Consider the following 17063-nt stretch of genomic DNA (forward strand, 5'->3'; position numbering starts at 1 on the left):
TGGCCATAAGCATATGAAGTTCCCTTGGAGAATTCTGTGGCATGAAAAAAGAATCATCAGCATACGCTTGTGCCAAAAATGATGTAGTCCCTGGGATTTGAAGACCAGTCATCTGCCCTGTGTTTGTTAAGTGATCAAGATATACCAGAAGAGGATGGGTCACAATTGCATAGAAAAGAGCACTAAGAGGACAGCCCTGCTTGACTGATCGACCCAATATCCATGAGCGAGACAAATGCCCCCCCAAAATGCACTGAGCAGTAGAGTCAGAGTAAAGCTAGTAAACAACATTTGCCATCTTGGGACCAAAGCCCAACTTAGTCATGATATGAAAAATAAAATCCCATTGGACATTATCAAAGGCCTTAGCAATATCCACCTACAATATAAGTACGTCTTGATGTGAGTATTTAGCATATTCAATTGCAGTCAAGGCATTGGATATATTGTCATGCATTTGTCTTCTCGGCACAAACCCATACTGATGAGGATGAAGTCTTGCATGCAGTATCCCCTGTAGCCTATGCACAATCATTTTGGCAATAAGTTTGTAAAGCATAGGCATCAAGGTAATGGGCCTCCAATCTGATATATGATCACTGAGATGTTTTTTGGGCATAAGCTTGACTAAGCCATGCTTCCAAGAGCGCATCAGCTGATTTTCTTGCCAAGCAACATTAATCATCTGCAAGAGGATCTCTTTTAAGTCGTCCCGAAAGGAAATATAAAATTCCACCGTTAGGCTATCCCATCCAGGAGACTTATGTTTACTGAGGTGTAGCAATGCATCATCCGGTTCTGTATCAGTAAAAGGCCTCTCTAAGGTAAGAGCATCATCCTGGTGAACTATTCCAGAGACATATTGGAGAAATTCATGCCTGGCATTAATCACTTGATTTGACGGGAAACAAGGTGCAGAAAACAATTTCTGGAAATAATTGTGGTATTCATCTTAGAGATCAGAGAAAGAGTGAGTCCAAGTGCCATCTAGCTTCCTAAGTCTCAGACATGAGTTTTTCTTTCGAGTAGCATGCAAACTCTGGAAAAAGGCTTTCGATGAGCAGCCCTTGTCCATGAGGGGCTTCATTCTTGCCCTTATCTGCCATTTATGCAATTTCCTCTGATCATTGACAACAAGCTTAGATTGGGCATATGAGAGGGAATCTTTTTCCAAATCAGAAAGTGACCTTGACTGAGAGATTTCAGTCAATAGTTGTGTTGTTCTTTTTGCATTTTTAACCTCATTCCTCCATTCTGCCATATGCCATTTCCCGTGTTGCGTAATGACATTCTGCACACGGGAGACGAAACTGTCAGAGTGCAGCGGTGCGGAAGTGTAGGACTGAGAGAGAGAGAACGCAGAGAGAGAGAAGAGACAGTGGAAGATGAAGATCTGCTATATAAAGTGTGTTGTATACAAAGATATGCAGATATATACACGGGCGCAGTGCGCTGGACTGCGTGTCTCCACCTCGACGATACAAGCTACTATTCATCTCGAAGTCCGCTGCAGTCTGCACGATCTCCTGTCTGAAATCTGCGAACAGAGACGGAATCTGCGCGAGCCTCCAGCCTGTAATCTGCAAGCAAAAGAATGTGGGCAGAAGACTGAAAACTCCGTTATAAATAGCCAGAATCAGGGCGCATCAAATAGGCACGTTGGCTGCATTAAATGCAGCCGACTGTACTGGTACAAGTCGGACTGCCACGTGGCAGTCCGACTGTGACTGTACGGCTAGTCTCTGATCTGCTATCACCCCCTCTCAGAGCCTGGGCGGGGCAGAAGCCTGAGGGATCTGGAATGTCTCCGAAGTAGAGCTTGGGGAAGCGCCTTCGTAAACAAATCTGCAAGATTGTCCTCTGTCTTGCAGTACTCCACGGTGATGGTCTCATCCAGAAGCTTCTCTCTGACGAAGTGGTACTGGATCTCTATGTGCTTCGTCCGGGCATGAAAAACAGGATTCCGTGCCAAGGCAATGCAACTCTCATTGTTGCATTGTAGCAAAGTAGGACGAGTGTGGGGGCAGCCAAGCTCCTCCAACAATCTCCGAAGCCACACAGCCTCACATGTGGTGGAAGACGCGGCCCGATACTCCGCCTCAATAGACGAAAGGGCTACTGTGGGCTGCTTCTTGCTACTCCATGAGATAACACCTGCACCCAAGGTAAAACAGTAACCTGTAGTAGACCGCCTGTGGTCCACATCACCTGCCCAATCCGAGTCGCTCCAACCTGCAAGAACAAGATCTGAACCACCTATGCCTGCTGGATAATGAATCCCTAAATCAGACGTCCCCCTCAAATACCGAAGTATCCTCTGGGCAGCCTGCCAATGCACCGTCTGAGGTTCACTCATGAACCCCGCCAAGAGCCCAACAGCAAAACAAAGATCAACACGAGTGTTGAGGAGCCAAATCAATGATCCAATCAACTGACGATAGCGGGAAGCATCCGCCATGGGAGAAGCTGAATGGGAAGTGGCCTTCCAGTTCGGATCCATAGGAGTAGAAATGGTCCGACAATCCTCCATCGCAAAAGAACCCAAGAGCTCCTGTACATATCTCTGCTGAGAAATGAAAATCCCCCTCTGAGACTGATAAATCTCATGGCCCAAGAAGAAATGAAGTATATCCAAATCCATCATCTCGAACGTCTGATGTAAAGCTGCCTTCGTCTCTTTGACCTTCTGTGCATGATCACCTGTGACAATCAAATCATTAACATACAACACAAAAAGCACACAACCAGCCTCGGAAGTGTGTACATAAAGCTACGGATCGGCCTTGGAACGCCGATATCCCAACTGTGACTGAAGGAACGAATCAATCTTCTCGTTCCATGCACGCGGAGCCTGCTTGAGGCCATACAAGGCCTTCTTCAACCTGTAGACTTTCCCATCTGAAGATCCAAAGCTAGGAGGCTTCTCTACATAGATCTCCTCCTTCAAATCACCATTGAGGAAGGCCGACTTCACATCCAACTGGTAGACATGCCATCTTCTATGGCCAGCCAAGGCAAGAACAACTCGAATAGTCACCATACGAGCAGTGGGGGCAAAAGTGTCATGACAATCAATCCCTGGGTGCTGTGCAAAACCTTTAGCAACAAGGCGAGCCTTGTGCTTGTCCAAAGAACCATCGCTAAGGTACTTGGTCTTGAAGACCCACTTGACGCCAATCACCTTCTTATTCGGGGGGCGAGGTACGAGTGACCAAGTGCCATTCCTCTCAATAGCCTCCAACTCGGCTTCCATAGCTTTCTTCCATGGTGCGGACTGTAAAGCCTCCTTCACAGAGGTGGGCTCTCGATCCTGCATAACACGGGTCATCAAACAATAGTTAGAGCAAACAAGCTCCGCAGAATGTGCTTGGTGTCTCCGTGACCGCCGCGGACCATCCTGCGGTCCCCACTCCTCAGGGACCCCCTCGATCCCTGAATCACGGAGTGTGTCACGGGCCCAACGAGGAGGAGGCCGGACCTCTCCTCGTCTCTCTCCATCAGCTGAAGACTCTGGGATATCCACCGGTGGTAACTCCTCGGGAGTGACCGGTGGAACAGTAGACTCTGTGTCAGAAACAGAATCAGAATCAAAAGGCGCGGGCTCCAAAGGAACTGTCGCGGGAGCCCAACTCTCCCCCGGATCTCCAAGAACGGGATACTCCTCACCCGTTGCTATGGGCGGAACCCCCACAAACTACACATCTCGACTGGTGTACACATCCCGCTTGACGGGATGATACAAACGATAGCCTTGGGACTGAGAGGTGTAGCCAAGAAACACCTGTCTTCGGGAAGCTGCTTCAAATTTATCACGATGAGCCTTGGGAATGTGAACATAGGCATCACACCCAAAGACCCTAAAATAAGAAACATCGCGCTTAGTCCCAAAGTAGGCCTCAAAAGGTTTCATTCCATCAACAGCCGAAGTGGGGGATCGGTTAAGGATGTGGAGTGCAGTAGCCACAGCCTCGGCCCACAGAAACTGAGGTATCTGTCGGTGCTTCATCATGGTGCGCGCCATCTCGATCACACTTGGTTTTTCCGTTCAAGAATGCCATTTTCTTGAGGAGTGTTGGTATTAGCAAACTCTGGTGAATACCTTTATTTGCACAAAAACGAGTAAACTCATTAGAAACAAATTCACCACCCTTGTCGGATCGCAAGGTCTTCAATCTCCGGCCTGATCGGTTCTCCTCAAAGAGAAGCCAATCCTTGAAGTGGGAGAAAGCTTCTGACTTCAATGCTAAGAAATAGGCCCATGTCATCCTGCTGTAGTCAGCTACGATCAACATGAAGTACGAGCTTTCTCTCAAGGACTCGTTCCTCATAGGGCCACAAAGATATGTAGATACAGGCTCCATCGGTGAAGTAGACCGCCGCGAAGCTTTGTTAGGAATCGCATCCCTATGCTGTTTCCCACGAATGCAGGAGACGCATGGCTGCTAGCTCACCACTATCTCTGGCAACCCTCGAACAAGCTGTCCACGTGACGCCCTCCGAAGATAATCATAGTTAAGGTGACCAAACCGAGCATGCCATAGCTCTGACTGTGTCTTAGAGGTAAGAAGAAGAGTAGAGAGGGCGGTAGAAGACTTTAGTTTGTAGATGCCGTTCTCCTCATATCCTGATGAGAGAACCTTCCTTGACCCACGATCAAGGTCTCGCACCGAATGACTGTCAAACTCCACCATAAGTCCAAGGGAACAAATCTTATGAATTGACAGTAGATGATACCCTAAACCTGGTACATGCAAGACCTCTGAGGTATGGGTACCACCACGTCCATTTGGAATAAGCTGCATCTCACCCCGTCCTGCAATAGACACTGAAGAGCTATCTCCAATGAGAATCTGCCCACGCGATGGTCGCAAATGGGCAACACCATCTGATGAAGGAGTCATGTGCTGGGAGGCACCACTGTCTACGATCCACTCTCGAGCCTGGGGAGCTGTCATTGCAGCATCAGAAGCATTCGGTGTAGAGTCCTCAATGACAGCTAGATGAAGAAACGCAGCTGATGAGGGTGCAGCCACCACTCCAGAATCCTTCGTGTCCTTCTTGTTGGTGCCCTTCTTGTCTTTGTTAGGGCAATCCTTCTTCCAATGGCCAGTCTTTCCACAAATATGGAATGTGGATTCTTTGTCCTTGTCCTTGTCCTTCTTTGACTTGTTATCCCCCTTCTTCTTCTTTTGGTCCTTCCCCTTCTTCTGAGAGGCTTGACCTGTCAGTGCCTCCGACTTGGAAGCATTCTGTCCCTTTAGCTGTTCCTCTTGGTCCAAGACCATAGGAACCAACTCTTCCCACCGAAGAGTGGACTCTCGCCCCGAAGCAATGAGGGTGGAGTAGAAAGCACCAAATCGTGGCGGCAACTGGAACAAGAGTGTGATCGCCATGTCTTCGGAGGAAATCGGCTTCCCCGCATTCTGAACCTGCATCTGAAGCTGTCTAAGCTTGTTGATGTGCTCCTGCAACGAAGAAGACTTGTTCACGGACAAGGACCGCATCTGCATCTCCAAAGAAACCCGCTTCATAAGGGTCATCCGATTGTACATCTGATCAAGCTCCAGCCATATCTCCCGAGCCACCGTCAAGTGCTCGATGTGAGCTATCATGACTGTAGTACAAGACAGAAAAAGAAAGGAACGAATCCTGGCATTCAGTTTGTCCCAGTGAGACTGTGCCTTGGCCAACTCCGCACGAGCATCGGAAGAGAGTTTGGACTCATCTCTCACCAAGGGCCGGTCGATCTCCTCCTGTATAAGCTCTGCCAAATCGTAGGACTCAAGGATGGCTAACATCATCACGCGCCAGATGCAGTAGTTGTCGCCATCGAGCTTCTGATCTGCGGGAAGAGCCGGTAAGACAGGCACCTTCCGGTCCATAATTGTCTGGAACTCCAAGTCAATCTTTGTAGACATCTTCATCTGTAATGCCTTCACAAACGCAAAAGCAGCCCCCTCTGACTGTGAAAACGCAGCCTGCTAGGGCTCTTCCGTGTCTCGAAACTTCTTCACCCGCCGGAGGCGATGAAAAAGCAAAACCTGCACTTGAAAGCTGAAAACTCAAACTTCCTCCTCGTCAAACAGCAGTAAACAGCAGCAAATCCACCACCTGGACTCCTTTCCCGCGCGCCCACGCTCGCTTCAGCCTTGTTTCGAGGCGCAGCCCTCCTGCTTGCCCTCAAACGCTGAAAACGCAGCCTTGTGTCGCGATGGAAACTCTTCTTCAGGTTGGTTCTTCACTCAGCCAGCCCTTCTACACTGCTCTGATACCATGTCAGAGTGCAGCGGTGCGGAAGCGTAGGACTGAGAGAGAGAGAATGCAGAGAGAGAGAAGAGAGAGAAAGAGACAGTGGAAGATGAAGATCTGCTGTATAAAGTGTGCTGTATACAAAGATATGCAGATATATACACGGGCGTAGTGTGCTGGACTGCGTGTCTCCACCTCGACGATGCAACCTGCTGTTCACCTCGAAGTCCGCTGCAGTCTGCACGATCTCCTATCTGAAATCTGCGTACAAAGACTGCGTGTCTCCACCTCGACGATGCAACCTGCTGTTCACCTCGAAGTCCGCTGCAGTCTGTACGATCTCCTGTATACAAATATATGCAAATATATACGCGGGCACAGTGCGCTGGACTGCGTGTCTCCACCTCGACGATGCAACCTGTTGTTCACCTCGAAGTCCGCTGCAGTCTGCACGATCTCCTGTCTGAAATCTGTGTACAGAGACGGAATCTGCGCGAGCCTCCAGCCTGTAATCTGCGAGCAGAAGGCTGAAAACTCGGCTATAACTAGCCAGAATCAGGGCGCATCAAATAGGCAGGTCGGCTGCATTAAATGCAGCTAACTGTACTGGTACAGGTCGGACTGCCACGTGGCAGTCTGACTGTGACTGTACGGCCAGTCTGTGATCTGCTAACAGAAACTATCCCAGGCATAATTCATATACTTCTGTGCATGTAATGACAAGGGATGAATGGCCAATCTGATCATTTACTGAAAATGATGATGCTGAAAATACGCCCGATTAACATGCAATAATCTTCTTGAGAAGAGTGGCAGATCATCCAGAGGCATGCCAAGTTGCAAATTCATCCACAATGGAGCATGATCTGACAAACCCAATGAAAAATCTATAAGGATATGGGGGCTGAAATCTGCAAATTGTTGTGGATGAAAGAGATACCATCTGTCAAGCCTTGCCCAATATGTGGTAAATGCATTATGGGGAAAGGTATATCCAGGGACTGACCCTTGGAGAAGTATCCATAAGTCTTCAGCTTGCACAGAAAGCAGCATATCATTCCATTTCTGCCGTTCCATTGATAACATATGAGATCGGGAAGTAGTATTATCTCTAGGCAAGAGGGAGTTATTAAAATCTCCACAGATAAATGCATTGGATCTCCATGGATATCTGCCTATAGAATCCCACAAAGAAGCCCTCATGGCAGAAGTCTGAGAGGCATATACTGATGCAAACTCAAAAATATCACCATTGACATAGCATTGTATAACTATCCATCTGCCACTGCTGTCATTAAAGGCCAGCTGAGGTTCCAACTCATGTCTTACCAATATGCATACACCTGAATAGGTAGCAGTACCAGCATAATATATATCATAGCCGCAGAAAAAAACATGCTGTCCAGCCATAGAGTGTTGATTGTGCTCTCGCAAACAAACTATATCAGGCTGCATTTTATGTACATAATTCCATAAAAGCCTCCACTTCGGAGCATTGCAGAGGATCTGTACATTGTATGTAAAGCACTTGAGTGTTTGAAACATAAAAGAGGTATGTACAATAGAGCATATAAGATGAAAAACAAAAAATGAGAGGCTAGGCCTCTGCCTGCATAGGCTGCATGCCTTCAGAGATAGCATTTTCCCCCTCCCCTGAGTCACATATGGGGATTCCCTTCTTCAGAACCCCTACCCAATTTTGAAGAACAGGGGGAGGGGCTGAAGCAGAAGTTTGTCCTGGCGAAGGGGTAGAAGCATCCCAATGATGAGATTGGAGGGGGCGTTGCTTCAGTACAACCACCTTCTTGGGTTGTTGAAAGCCATCTAAATCAATCCCCATTGATTCTTTCATCTTCTGTTTCCCTTTATCTTTCCCTTTTGCCACAAATGAGTGCACTTGATTGGTTGATTTTGCATTCTTTGCCCCATTTGCATTTGCTGTCTTAGCTTGCAAGCTGTCATTCTTTTCCCTTGTCTGGGGTGGCAAAGCATTTGGGGGGGGGGGGGGGGGGGGTGATGCAGAACCACAGGGCATTCAGAGGCCAGATGCCCAAATTTGTGACAAGCGAAACAAGCGCCTGTAAACACACCCCACTTCAAGTCAAAATACTTTTTACCCAATTGTAATCCCTCCACTTCCACTGCAATCGAAGGAGGGGTAGGTATATCAGTGTCCCAAAGAATACAGAACCTGTTACGGTTCCCCATGGGGCGAGGTGGACAAATGACCTGTCCCAAAGAAGCAGCTAGACCAGGCAACTCCTCGCGCGTGTAGTCTGGGAAGTTTGCAACCTCAACCCATACTGGGCAATGATGGCGTATAAGACTTTGATAGTCCTTATTTGGGGACCAGGGCATAGCATGCACCATCTGCCTCCTGTAAAATAGGGGAGAGAACTCAAGAAGCCTCTGCTTGCATGTGGCATCTGTCAAATGCACTTCATAAAAGCCTCTGGAGGCAAAGTACACTCCCTCCACAAAACATCCTCCAAGAATAGACTTAATCCACTGCGCAACATCGCTGGCCGCAGGGATTCTGCCCGGAAAAAAGATTATTACCGCAGTTTGAGACAGCTTCTTGAGGGGATTCACAAGGGACGGCAACTTCAATTTATAGGTAACCTCTGGAATTGGTTTGCCCCATTCCGGTCGTGATTGCTGAAAATCATCCCTGAGGGTATCAAAGACATATTGAGCATCCATTGAGAATTCATCATCTTGTGTAGCAGGCTCTGATTGACAACGCTTAGTTTCCATAGGCCTTTCTTTGCGGGCATATGTACAGAAATCTGAAACTGATGCCATAAGTGAAAACAGGTGAAAGAAAAGGCAGACAGGCTGTCGAATAATACAGACGTAAGTGGACAGATGTGGGATGCAAAGGTATGGAAAGAAAGTAGGTGGGTTAGAAGCTGGAAAGTCAGAAAGATGCTGGGAAAAAGTGGAAAAAAGGAAGGCGACAGTTTTCTGGAGCAAGGGAGAATTGACAGGGCAGTGAAAAGGATGCTGGAAGAAAGTGGAAAAAGAGGCGACAGTTTTCTGGAGCAAGGGGGAATTGAACAGGGCGGAGAAACAGGATCACGCGCAGCAGTAATTAGGTGCTGTAGGCAGTTCCGGCAAAGATTAATGTATGCTGGGAACTATCCAACACTCAGATAACGATGGCAGGCTGATTGCTGCAGTGACAGTCGGTATTTCCAGTAGGCGGCAGGTAGGAAAACAATGGCGAGCTGATTACTGCAGGCACAGCCAGTGACAGATTGAGGTGTTGGCGGGCAGAATTCTGTCTCCCTCTCCGCTGGTCTCACACACACACACACCACAGGTCACACACACACACACACACACACACACACACACACACACACACACACACACACATGCATGCATAGAGAAATGACATGAAACATGAAATGATTCACTGAAATCAAGGGATGGCGCATCAAGGGAATATTGAAAGGGGGGTAGTCTGTCTCTGCTGAGGACATGCAGCTCAAACCAGGTTTATCAAGTTGATCAAAATCTAAAAGAGAAAAGTGCACATTTGTGACTGCAGGTAATGGTTGTGTACAATGCTCTAGGATGGAATCACACAGATTATGTCCACATTTGGGTAGTTTGTGTTCTTCAGGACAATTCTGATCTAGCAGTAGGAACAGTTTGTGCTGAAAATTAAAGGTTATTGAATTAAGAAATCGCATATAAGTAAAAAGTGTCGATCTTACAAGACATTGTAATTCTAAGCTTGCACAAATTGTTTTGCATATCACAACACTAAGAGAAATAAGAAGTTAAGTTTCTCCTTCATGCCAGTCTCAATGTTAGTAGTCTGGACTACTCAGTGGTCAAAATCAGTAGATGTATGAAAGGAACATGTGGTTCAGGGTTATATAAGTCTTTTGTGAGAGATTGAAATGCTAATCTTTGCAATAAACAACTTCAAGAGAAGTAACAGAAGGGCGGTGGTGATTTACCCTATTTTGTTATGCTACTGCCTTCATAGCCAATATTTATCTTGGACTAGTCGGATAGTGATTTAGGCAAGTACTCTACTAGTGTCCAACGTACTGTTGTAACTCTTAAACTTGACATGAGCATTCCTGTAGCTATTTGTATGCTCGTAGTGTTTTTGATATAAGTTGATGCTACTTACAGGTTTCATTGTTCTTTAGATTGCTTCTGTTTAGCTGCAACTGTTGATTTTGGCTTTTGAGTTAACAAGCTTGATAGAGCTGCATTTTTCTCCCTTTACTAATGTCTTGTCACATGATGCCTTCTCTGACATCCCCTTTCTTGGACCATTGTGTTTGGCTCCTTCATTGTATCAACATTGTACACGATTAATTATTTTGTTTACGTTCTACATTTCTAAGTTCTGTATCATTGTGATAATGCTTTATTTGTATTTATTTCACATTGTAGGGCAACTGGATCAGCTGTGCTGGTCAAGGCTAGGTCCCGATATTTGCATTCCTTATAGCAATGTAGATGTGACCAGTGTATCAAATAACCATGCCTCTCTCATAGAGAAGGCCAAAATCGAATGGCGAAAAGCCTCAAATTTTATTCGAAAATTGAAGAGAAATTTGAAGAATTTTTGTGAAATTTTTACTTGAATAGCATTCTATCGTGCTTGAGAATAAATTAGGCCTCAATTTTGATGAAGAAAGCCAAATTCTTGAAAAGCTTCAAAATTTTTGAAGATATTCAGGTAAAGTTGAGCTTGAATAGGGAAAAACTCCAAATTTTACCATCACCAATGACAAATTTTGGCAATTTGGAGATGAATTTCAAGAAATTAATGAAGATCCCCCAATTTGCTTGGGAATTGAGGCTCGACTGGGTGATTTTAATGAAAACCCCCAAATTCGGCCCAAACTGCTTGGAAAGGGGCAGATGTGTGAAGAAGGGCTTAAAGAAATAGAAGAATGAATGAAATAAGATTTTTAAAATGAAATTGAGGTATGTTCAGATTGTCGATTGACAAGTTGATGTAGTGGTAACACTATCAGTTGTTAGGATGTATTGAGCTTAGTCATGCAAGGTCATGCCGATAGTTCCAGGGCAGTGATGTAGTGTGGCAATTGGCAACCAGTTGAGGTGACAGGACAGTGAGCAACATGTGGCATGTGTGACATGCAATGCCTCAAGTCTTGGTGGATTGGCTGTTGGTACACTAGGTGAGATGGTTGGTAGTGCATGAGTGTGAGACAGGCAGTGTTCAGGTCTGCTGTTGCTGGATCGGACAGCGTTTTGGGTGCAGCTGAGGTAGAGGACTGTTTGTTGGTAGATTAGATGGTAGCAGCTAACATGCAGTTCAATGCACAAACTGCAGGTGATGAGTTGGCAGAAAGTGACTTGCAAGAAGGCAGTCACAATGATGAGGAACAACTGTTGTGATGCAGAGGGTGGTCGAATCTTGACCAAAGGACAGAATGGTGGCGACAATGGTGGCGTAGAGATGTGCAACCTGTGAGAGTGCGCTGCGGAAGAGGAAATACGAACACGGAGGGAGAGAGAGAGAGAAAGCAGAAAATAAGGAAGAGAAATCTGCACTGACTGAAATGAATGCTGAATACACTGAAATGGACTGATCAGTCCCTGCACGCAGCCCGAAGCGTCAGTGAGGGCACCAGATCAGGCTGATGATGATGGCAGCACCACCACGGGGGAGAAGGAGTGTCGGAATCTACAAGAAGACAAGTGATCAAGTGGGGAGGGGGGCTGCCTATAAATAGGCAAAGGACAAACCCTAACCCTAACCCTAAAATGGGCGCAAACCCTAAAATGGGCGCAAACCCTAAAAATGCCCTAAAATGGGCGCCCCACAATAGTGACCAAAAAGTGGCCGGGCAGCCAGTGGCTGCCCACTAAAAGAGGCCAAAAAGAAATACACATCCTAAGACAGCCAGTCGAGAGTGACTAGCCTCCCCCATCATAACACATGACAGACATGTCAGAGCTCCTAATGTCCTCGTCTGACTCAAACTGAGGCTCACAGGTAGGAGATGACAAGGCATGACAAACATGACTGCTAACACCCCCTCTCAGATCCTGGATGTGGCTGAAGGCCAAAGAAGAAATAGATCCTGGGGTGGCAAGAGGAATGCCAATGTCGATGAAGTCCGTCGATGTAGACTGCCGCTGAAGGAGCTCCTCACGATCCTGGGAATCCCCCTCTAAAACACTAGGGGCCAGGGAATCCACAGCCGCATCACCGAGATCGTCCCCCTCTGAAAGGGATGGGGGGTACGAGGGAACCACCCGAGGAGAAGGTGGGGGATGGGAAGGAACCTGTGGAATAGAAGGTGCACAAGCGGGAACGGGTGTAGCAATAGACTGCCTCGGAGGACCCTGCATCAAAGAAGGGGAATGGAGCCTGTAAAGCCCGCTCTCCTGCCAACCTGTAGATAAGACAGCTCCTGTAAGAGAATCCTCAATAACAACGGCATGCTCGGTGAAGATCACTCGTGTGCCAAGCCTCGTAAGGCCATAAACTGAGAGGAGGGGAAGGCCCAAATCCGGAACATGCAGGGCTTGTGAAAAAGAGCTCGAAGGTCGGTCGGTAAACAAAGGCAATGTGCCAACACCACTAATAGGCACCAATAAAAGGTCACCAACAGTGACTGAACCCTCTGATGGACGGAGATCCTGTAACAAATCACCTCGGGGAGTCATATGACTCGAAGCACCACTGTCCACTAACCAAGGCTGCGCAGAAGACACTGCAGCCACGGAAGAAGGATCCTCCTCCAAAGCATGGATATGAAGGAACATTGACTCATGGGTAACAGCGGGTGTAGAGGTAGAAGAAGGCTCCGATGTAGATCCACCCTTCGCTCCCGGACGAAGGTGAGGGTACTTCTTCCAGCATTTCTCCTCGGGATGTGTCCCTTTCCCACAGTGTGGGCACTTCAGGCTCTCTGAATCTGAGTCAGAGCCTAAAGAACTGTCCTTCTTAGCCTTTGACTTCTGCTTCTTCTTCTGTCCTCCTGAACTTGCAACAAAGGCTCTAGTGGAGTCGGATCCACTAGCACTGACCTCTCTGAGTCGCTCGTCATGCTCCAAGACAAGTGGGGATAGCTCCTCCCATAGAAGCTTCTCACGGGTCCTCGATGTAAGAAGGCTGGTGTAGAAGACATCAAATCGAGGCGATGGCAGCTGAGTCAAGAGAATCATAGCCATGTCTTCAGAAGATATCGTCCGACCGAGGGATGCAAGCTCATCCCTCATATCCTGTAATCTGTTGATGTGGTCCTTCATGGAAGGACTATCATCAATAGCGAGCATCCGCAACTTCTTTTCAAGAGATATCCGGTGGGCAAATGTCTTCTGTTGATAGAGAGACGCGAGCTTTCTCCACACGTCCGCTGCAGTCTTCAACCTGTGAACATAAACAAGGACAGAATCGTGCAAACTCAGAAAGAGGAAAGATCGGGCTCTAGAATTGAGCCGATCCCATAAGGCTGCACGATCCATGGATGTCCCATCTGCGGGATCCACCTGAGGCCGGGGAATAGGAACAGAAACAAGCTCCCAAAGATCAAAGGAGTCCAAGATACACTCCACCTTGTAGGACCATAGAGAAAAGTTGGAGCCATCCAACCGGTCCTCTTTGGGCAGCTGAGGAAGTACGGGTACCTGTACAGGGGGTACCAAAGGCTGCATCTTCGGCCCACTGGAAGAGGCTCGCCGAGATACATGAATAGAAGGGGGACGGGAAAGAGGAATAGACTCCGGACGACGGTCCTCGTAATAGAAATCACGCCTCCGTTCAGATGAGTGTCGAGACAAAAGCTCGTCATCTGAGTCATCAAAGCCCGTAAACTGATGAGAAGACATCTTCGATATCTGCAAACACCAAAACACAACAAGGGAAGGTTGCCGGTGCCGAAACACAAACACCAGAAGCTCTTGAGCTGGCCGCCTTGCACAGAACGCAAGGATGATGTCAAACGCAAATGCTAACGATGCAGTCACCACAGAAAAACAGCCTCCTGCCTCAAAACGCAGCCTGGAAATATGTCGCCCAGCTGTTGGGGAGGCCGTCTGGCTGAAAACGCAAGCAGGAAGAGGTTGTTGATGACGTGGCAGCCACTGGAGAAGGCGCCAGCAGCAAACGCAAATATTTGGGACCTCCTGGAAGGGCCGCCTTGGCTGTTGGGGATGACGCCAGCAGCAAACGCAAAGATGTGACACCAAAACAGGCCGCCTTGATCAAGAAGATGGTGCAGAAGGTGACGTCTCAGCTGTTGGAGACGTCTTGACCAGCGAATGCAAGGTTGTGGGTGTTCTCCCGCGTAAAACTCAGCTTCGTGTACTCTCCTTCGGCTCTGATACCATGTGAGAGTGCGTTGCGGAAGAGGAAATACGAACACGGAGGGAGAGAGAGAGAGAAAGCAGAAAATAAGGAAGAGAAATCTGCACTGACTGAAATGAATGCTGAATACACTGAAATGGACTGATCAGTCCCTGCACGCAGCCCGAAGCATCAGTGAGGGCACTAGATTAGGCTGATGATGATGGCAGCACCACCACGGGGGAGAAGGAGTGTCGGAATCTGCAAGAAGACAAGTGATCAAGTGGGGAGGGGGGCTGCCTATAAATAGACAAAGGACAAACCCTAACCCTAACCCTAAAATGGGCGCAAACCCTAAAATGGGCGCATACCCTAAAAATGCCCTAAAATGGGCGCCCCACAATAGTGACCAAAAAGTGGCCGGCAGCCAGTGGCTGCCCACTAAAAGAGGCCAAAAAGAAATACACATCCTAAGACAGCCAATCGAGAGTGACTAGCCTCCCTCATCATAACACATGACAGACATGTCAGAGCTCCTAATGTCCTCGTCTGACTCAAACTGAGGCTCACAGGCAGGAGATGACAAGGCATGACAAACATGACTGCTAACACAACCATCAATGTCCACTCATTGGGGCAATGAAAGATGGCACAATGGCAATGGCTTTGGGTGGCAGCTGATTGAGGTGTGGTGCTCAATGGCAATGGCTGCAAGGAAGATGGTCACAAGTGATGGGGGTAATTAGTTGTGATACCACTGTTAGCCCGAGTTTTGAGTAATTGCACGACTAATCAATAGAGAATTAAAGGTAAAGCGAGAATTAATTGACCCACAATGAAACTCAATCACAAAATGAGAGGTGATGTATTAATGATTGAAGAGAGTTCAACAATCAAGGAGATCACAATGAATAATGCCACACTTACGTGTAGTGATGTACAACATGCCTTTACATAGAAAAATCTAATACTATTCGCTTAATTGTCACATGAAACACTAACCTTAGTGTCACTTAGTGTCTAGGGTATTGAGCTAAAAATCATTAGCCTTCATTAAACAATCCAAAAGCTCAAATTAATTAACGAATTTAACTTTTATTTAAAAAGAAATGCGGTGCTAGGGAGTCTCAGTGCTCCATATCCAAACCCTAATTTCGCAGGCCCCAAACTTTCTAGAAATAAATAGGCTGCCCTCCCACTTAGTGAATCTTGTTTTGGTAGATTGCAAGTGCTAGAGCTTTGCTGCCCACACCCCGTTCACAGAGGACATCTTAGTGGAAGTTCCCCCACATTGTCTACCATCATCTAGCACTTGTTTGCAGCCTTCTTCTGGCTGTCCTCTCTCCTTACTGCTGTTACAAATTGTCCACCATTGCCTAGACTTTGCCTTTATTGGCTGGCGATCATCTGGAGGTGTGTTTACTACTTAGAGGGCATTGTTTGCTGTTGTTGCCATCATCCTAGGCTGCGTTTACCCTATATAGCTGCCACCTATGCCTGGAGGACCAGTTGGAGGTGGCGTTTTGATCTCTACTGGTGCTTCTCTGATTGCCAGATACCTTTTGTTGCTATGTTTGCAGATATTCTCTCTCCTTTGTTTGTCTGTCACTGTCTAGCTGCCCACAATTGTTTTTGCTACGTGTCTTTACCTTCATTTAAATTTCATTCACCTAATGAAAATCAATTTCATGTAACACACCAATTTTCAAACCCACCCAACCCACCCACTTATTCCTTTTGCATGACCATTACCGTTGACACCTTTCACTTTTGCATACCAGTCTCCATATGGTTTTGTCTACGCCACATTGGGGGTCCATAAAAAATAGGCATAGCCTTTATTAGGATCTTTTCATGTCCAGTTTCGGGTGGTGCTGATGTACCTTTTGGAGGATTGGGTTACACCAAGCATGGGGTTTCTACCTGTGCTTGCCTAGGTGTAGATTAGTTGATACCAGAGCTTGCTTGCATGGCTTTATCTAGTGGATCTACTAGTCACTTTGTTATGCCCTACCTAACATTTTGACGGGCTCAAGTGCTCTAGTGTCTCCACCTCCATCAGCACCTTATGCAAACACTCATGTTCCAGTGTCTCCAGCATCGGCACCATTTGGACCCTCATAGCTTATTTCTACCCGCTCACCACATGTTTCTATTTATGCCTCTTCTCTTACCCTTTTTTTTGACACCTCATGGCTCATCTTCTTGATTGGCTAAGCAAGCTTTCTCTGACAAGACACATTCCAATGGGTCTAATTAGACCACTTGGTCGAATTTGATGGGACATGTACTTGATTTAGAATCTATGGGAAATTGTGCAAGGATTGGAGTCCCAATCGGATCCTGCTTTTGTTCCATATAAGGTTATCTGTTCACGGAAGGCTAGGAATGCCTTTGCCATAGTTGAGTATTGGTGACTTCTCATGGGGTTCTCTACCAGGGGGGTTTTCTTAAGTCCTTTGATGACTAGGTCACGTTATTTCTAAATAAGCTATCTAGGAAATGTTTTCATTTT

At 47.0% G+C, this 17063-nt stretch overlaps 2 protein-coding genes across 2 annotated transcripts in view; one reads left to right on the forward strand and one right to left on the reverse strand.

Moving 5' to 3' along the window:
* Nucleotides 1-17063, forward strand: part of LOC148010300 (uncharacterized) — a 136753-nt gene that overhangs the window by 96033 nt on the left and 23657 nt on the right. The gene's annotated exons all lie outside the window — the stretch shown is intronic.
* Nucleotides 6847-9054, reverse strand: LOC148010302 (uncharacterized). Its single transcript, XM_087671934.1, has 3 exons — nt 8275-9054; nt 7579-7755; nt 6847-6915 (listed from the first exon to the last, which is right to left on the reverse strand). Exons 1-3 carry the CDS (start codon nt 9052-9054, stop codon nt 6847-6849), a joined length of 1026 nt encoding a protein of 341 aa, XP_087528060.1.

Source organism: Lygodium microphyllum, chromosome 29 (genome assembly GCF_053477565.2).
Source record: "Lygodium microphyllum isolate KBCC chromosome 29, Lygodium_microphyllum_v1.1.10, whole genome shotgun sequence".
Classification (NCBI taxonomy): domain Eukaryota; kingdom Viridiplantae; phylum Streptophyta; class Polypodiopsida; order Schizaeales; family Lygodiaceae; genus Lygodium; species Lygodium microphyllum.

What these genes read in the sequence shown, in the direction of transcription:
- LOC148010302 (XM_087671934.1), bottom strand. Translation starts at nt 9,054, where the DNA reads ATGGCATCAGTTTCAGATTTCTGTACATATGCCCGCAAAGAAAGGCCT. An exon ending in TGGCCTCTGAATGCCCTGTG is followed by an intron (nt 7,756 to 8,274) that starts GTTCTGCATCAC and finishes TACAATGTACAG; the next exon opens with ATCCTCTGCAATGCTCCGAA. An exon ending in ATTCAGGTGTATGCATATTG is followed by an intron (nt 6,916 to 7,578) that starts GTAAGACATGAG and finishes TTCTGTTAGCAG; the next exon opens with ATCACAGACTGGCCGTACAG.